At 38.5% G+C, this 3857-nt stretch overlaps 2 protein-coding genes across 2 annotated transcripts; one reads left to right on the top strand and one right to left on the bottom strand.

Moving 5' to 3' along the window:
- The first annotated feature begins 415 nt into the window (after positions 1-415).
- On the top strand, positions 416-1062 carry LOC110712245. Its single transcript, XM_021890710.1, has 2 exons — positions 416-605; positions 746-1062. The coding sequence occupies exons 1-2, from the start codon at positions 441-443 to the stop codon at positions 1046-1048; spliced, it is 468 nt and encodes a 155-aa protein (XP_021746402.1). The 5' UTR covers positions 416-440; the 3' UTR covers positions 1049-1062.
- Positions 1063-1553: 491 nt separating this feature from the next.
- On the bottom strand, positions 1554-2429 carry LOC110712239. The gene is made up of 2 exons (XM_021890703.1): positions 1700-2429; positions 1554-1609 (listed from the first exon to the last, which is right to left on the bottom strand). The coding sequence occupies exons 1-2, from the start codon at positions 2420-2422 to the stop codon at positions 1559-1561; spliced, it is 774 nt and encodes a 257-aa protein (XP_021746395.1). The 5' UTR covers positions 2423-2429; the 3' UTR covers positions 1554-1558.
- Between the last annotated feature and the right edge of the window lie 1428 nt (positions 2430-3857).

The following is a 3857-nucleotide window of genomic DNA, read 5'->3' as shown; positions in this document are numbered from 1 at the left end:
CCCAAAATAACACGAACTTTGGCCGGTTCGCCAATAATAACACCACCTTTGAGTTATTCCAAAATAACACCAACTTTGGGGGGTGTCTTCCAAAAATGGTACAAAAAAAATGGTAACCGGATTTAGGAGGTAATATTGCTGACGTGTGTTATGTCTTTGCCAGGTTGTGCGTTGCTTCCCCTTAACCATCCAACGTGTTCTTTCTTCTTCTTTATAACCGTTAGAAAAAAATGCCAAGCCCTTTATTCTTCCTTCTTCTTCATTCTCTGTTGTTCCTCTCTCAGTAGTCGTTGCTCCATCTTCTTCCTCTGTTTCTTTGTTTTCCTCTCTCTTAATTTGTTGCTCCTTCTTCATCTTCAAGTTCTTTGTTTTCCTCTGCTCTTCATCTCTCTTTAATCGTTCGTGTTGTATCAATTTTAGTGCTCTTAAAAAATTAATCAATGGCTACAAGAAGGTCAATTTCGAACCAATCATGTTCATCCTCTAGCATAAAAAGGATGGGTAATTCGAAAATTCGTTGCAATTGTGGGAATGAAGCTTTGATTAAAACTGTGAGAAAAGGCCCTAATTTGGGGATGAAGTTCTACGGCTGCCCTATGTGGCCAGTAAGTTGTGATTGATTGTCCTATGTTTATTGCATCTTTTTTTGTTTATTGCATCTTTTTTTGTTTATTGTAATTTGGGGATATGTAATTGTAATTACCCTAATTTGGTGTTGTTTATTGTTCATATTTACTGGATGCAGGACACTCAATGTGATTTTTTCAAGTGGGTGAATGAGCAGGCTGAGATGGAAGATTATGAAGTGAAGTTGTTGGAAAAGGAAACCGTAATTGGTGAGTTACAGGTTGAACAAAAAATCGCACATGAGAAAATAAAGAAATTGCAATTAAAGAAAGGAAAATTGGAGGAAGACATCATAGGGTTGAAGAATGAAATAGTTGTAATGAAGATTGATTTAATGAAGTGTGGTAGGAATGAAAAAACGTTGTACTTAGCATTGTTGTTTTCTTGGTTGTTGTTTGGTGTTGTAATCTTCCTTTATTGATTAAGGAAGAAATGAGGATGTATGTTGAATGTTTTATGTGGAAATAAAAAGCAATCAGTGTAATTGATTAATGGATGCTTAATTGAATGTTTAATGAGTAATGTTTGCTGTTGTATTTTGTACTTAATTGATTTTCATCATAATTGCAATAGCAGTGTACAATTGACATACCAGAGCTAGATCAAAAGACCACAAATTTCCCAAATTATTTGCACAAAATGAAAAACAAACAAAACCAGAGCAATGTTAAAAGACCACAAATTATTTGCACAAATTGAAAAACACAACCACAGCAATATCAAAAGACAAAGGCAGAACTGTTATAATGCCTGCAAATGTTTCAATAATGCATGCAACTGTTTCCAAAATACCTGCAACTGTTTCCAATACTTAATTACATAAGATCTCTAACATTGTTTAACAACTAAATTGTTTGACAAATTACACACTTAGACCAAAAGCATACTTAGTAAGTACAAAAGAAATGGGGCACATAAGATCTTCACTTGATCACTGCTGCATCTGGGAGATAGATCTTGTGTTTGGTCTGGTACTTGGTGCCTGCCACACAAATTACAAAGTTATTGGCTTATTTTCCAAAAAAAAAAACAAAGCAAACACAAAAATGAAAGGGGGAGTACTAATTCTTACTGTAACAATTGGGCTTCCATCATCAGCAAACATTATCCCAATTCCTGATGGTTGTGCTCTTCCCCTTCCCCTTCCTCTTCCCCTACTTGTAGTTGTAGACCCTCTACCAGCCGAGCTTCTTCCTCTGGTGCTGCTTTGACTGACACTTCTAGCACCTTGACCTCCAAGTATCATTCTTCCACCCCTGCCTAGTTGAGTTGGCTGTGCAGTAGCAGTATGGTGGGCAAATTGTGTTGCAGGAGTTGAAGATGATGCAGTCTGTGTCAGGGTGGGTGTTGGGGTTGCTTGTGTAGATGGGGCATGTGAGGTTACATCAGTAGATGGGGCAGTCTTTCTTGGTCTTCCCTTGGGTCTTTTGGGTGCTGGTTCATCAGGGACAACAGAATCCTTGTCTTTGCAGCCTCTCTTGTTATGACCCTTCTTCTTGCATATGCTACAAGTCATTTCTACTCCTGCCCTACTCAATGACCCTGGCTTCTTAGGATTCTCAAGAGGGTGCTTAATTCTGTTCTTTCTTGGCCTACCAGGACCTATCTTGATAGGAGGGGGGTCCAAATTGCATGGACATCTTGGCCAATACCTCTCACCTTCACATGGAGGTATACAACCACTGTAGGCCTTCTTATAAGTCTCAACTTTGTAACATTCATCAACAAATACCTCAGGTTCTTGGTTCACAAAATAAATGCAAGCTATGGCATGACAGCAAGGAATGCCTACCATATTCCATTTTCTACAACTACAAGTTCTAGCAACTAAATCTACATTCAACTGATCCAAATAATACCTAACATTAAACTGAGTCACAGAAGAAGGCAAGACACTGTTTCAAGACTTGCTTCCTTCAATGCCTTCAAGTACCTCTCCACCTTCATATAATGCTCTTTCATAGAGCCATGTAACATCTTGTGTGCATGGTATTTTACTTTGTAAGCAAAATCTCTACTGACAATCATTCTGTAAGACCTCCTTACAGTGTGTACAATCTCCTTAGCTGGCCAATGTGGCCTAGCTTTGAACACATCAAGCAACTGCCTAGCCACCCAACTGGACTTCAACTGCCTGTTACTATTCATGTTCCTATGGCATGTGTGATTTCCAACTACTCTCTTCACTAGCCAAGTTGCATCTCTAGAATGCACAGAAAAATATAAATAAAATGGACATTCACCAACACATTTCACTCCCAACCTTTGTCTGTTTTTCCAGCTCACACTATACTTTAGATCTCTACCCTGTAATACAGCATACTTAGTGACAGCATCCTTAATGTCACTGGCATTAGCAAACCTCTGACCAACCTTCCAATGAAACTTACTGAAATCAGTTTCATGGCTCACTAACTCTCCCTTTTTCCCTTCTAATTCATCACTACTACCAGGTGGTGTATCAATGTCATTATCTTCATCACAGTCACTTAGGTTTACATCCCTTGCAACCTCTTCATGAACTGAGTTCTCCCTCTCTTCATCAACTTCAAACTCCCTCTCCTCATCAACTGCCTTTTCCTTCTCCTTCTCCTTACAAACTTTTTCTTGCAATCCCTTCACTATCTCAAGTAACTTTGTATTAACCCTCTTTACTCTATCCCTTGCTTCAATAATCTCATCATCAATGTCATCAGATTCATCTTCAAAGAAATCAGTTTGTTCTAGATCTTCACCTTCACCTTCTAGATCTATGTCAGATAGACTAAAATCACCTTCCTTCTCTTTCTCTATGCTCTCATCTACCTCAAACTGAAAATCATCTTCATCATCATCTTCAAACTCCCCACCCTCACAAAACTTCTGATACTCATGATCATATAATGGATCACTGTCATCACTAGACTCATCATCAGCAACTAATTCATTCCATTTCAAAGGGCTCTCTGGTCTGTCATCCTCCCACTCAAATTCATCATTGAAATCTGTGTTAACATCAGGCAACTCACCAGTAGAAACAAACTCTAAGGATGGGAATTGAGAAAGATGAAGAGACTGGTTTTGAGTGAAGGGTTGAGTTTCTGAAGTGATTTTCAAGGGGGGTTGAGTCTGTTTTTTTGTTTTTTTTTGGGGAAGGTCAGATGCTTTTTCTGGTAAAGTTATAGATGCTTTTTTGGGTGATGTGGTAGATGCTTTTATAGGTGAAGTGGAAGCATCTTCTTCAGTCAATG

The sequence above is a fragment of the Chenopodium quinoa genome, unplaced genomic scaffold (assembly GCF_001683475.1).
Source record: "Chenopodium quinoa cultivar QQ74 unplaced genomic scaffold, ASM168347v1, whole genome shotgun sequence".
NCBI lineage: Eukaryota > Viridiplantae > Streptophyta > Magnoliopsida > Caryophyllales > Amaranthaceae > Chenopodium > Chenopodium quinoa.
This window is presented reverse-complemented; position numbering and strand designations above follow the sequence as displayed.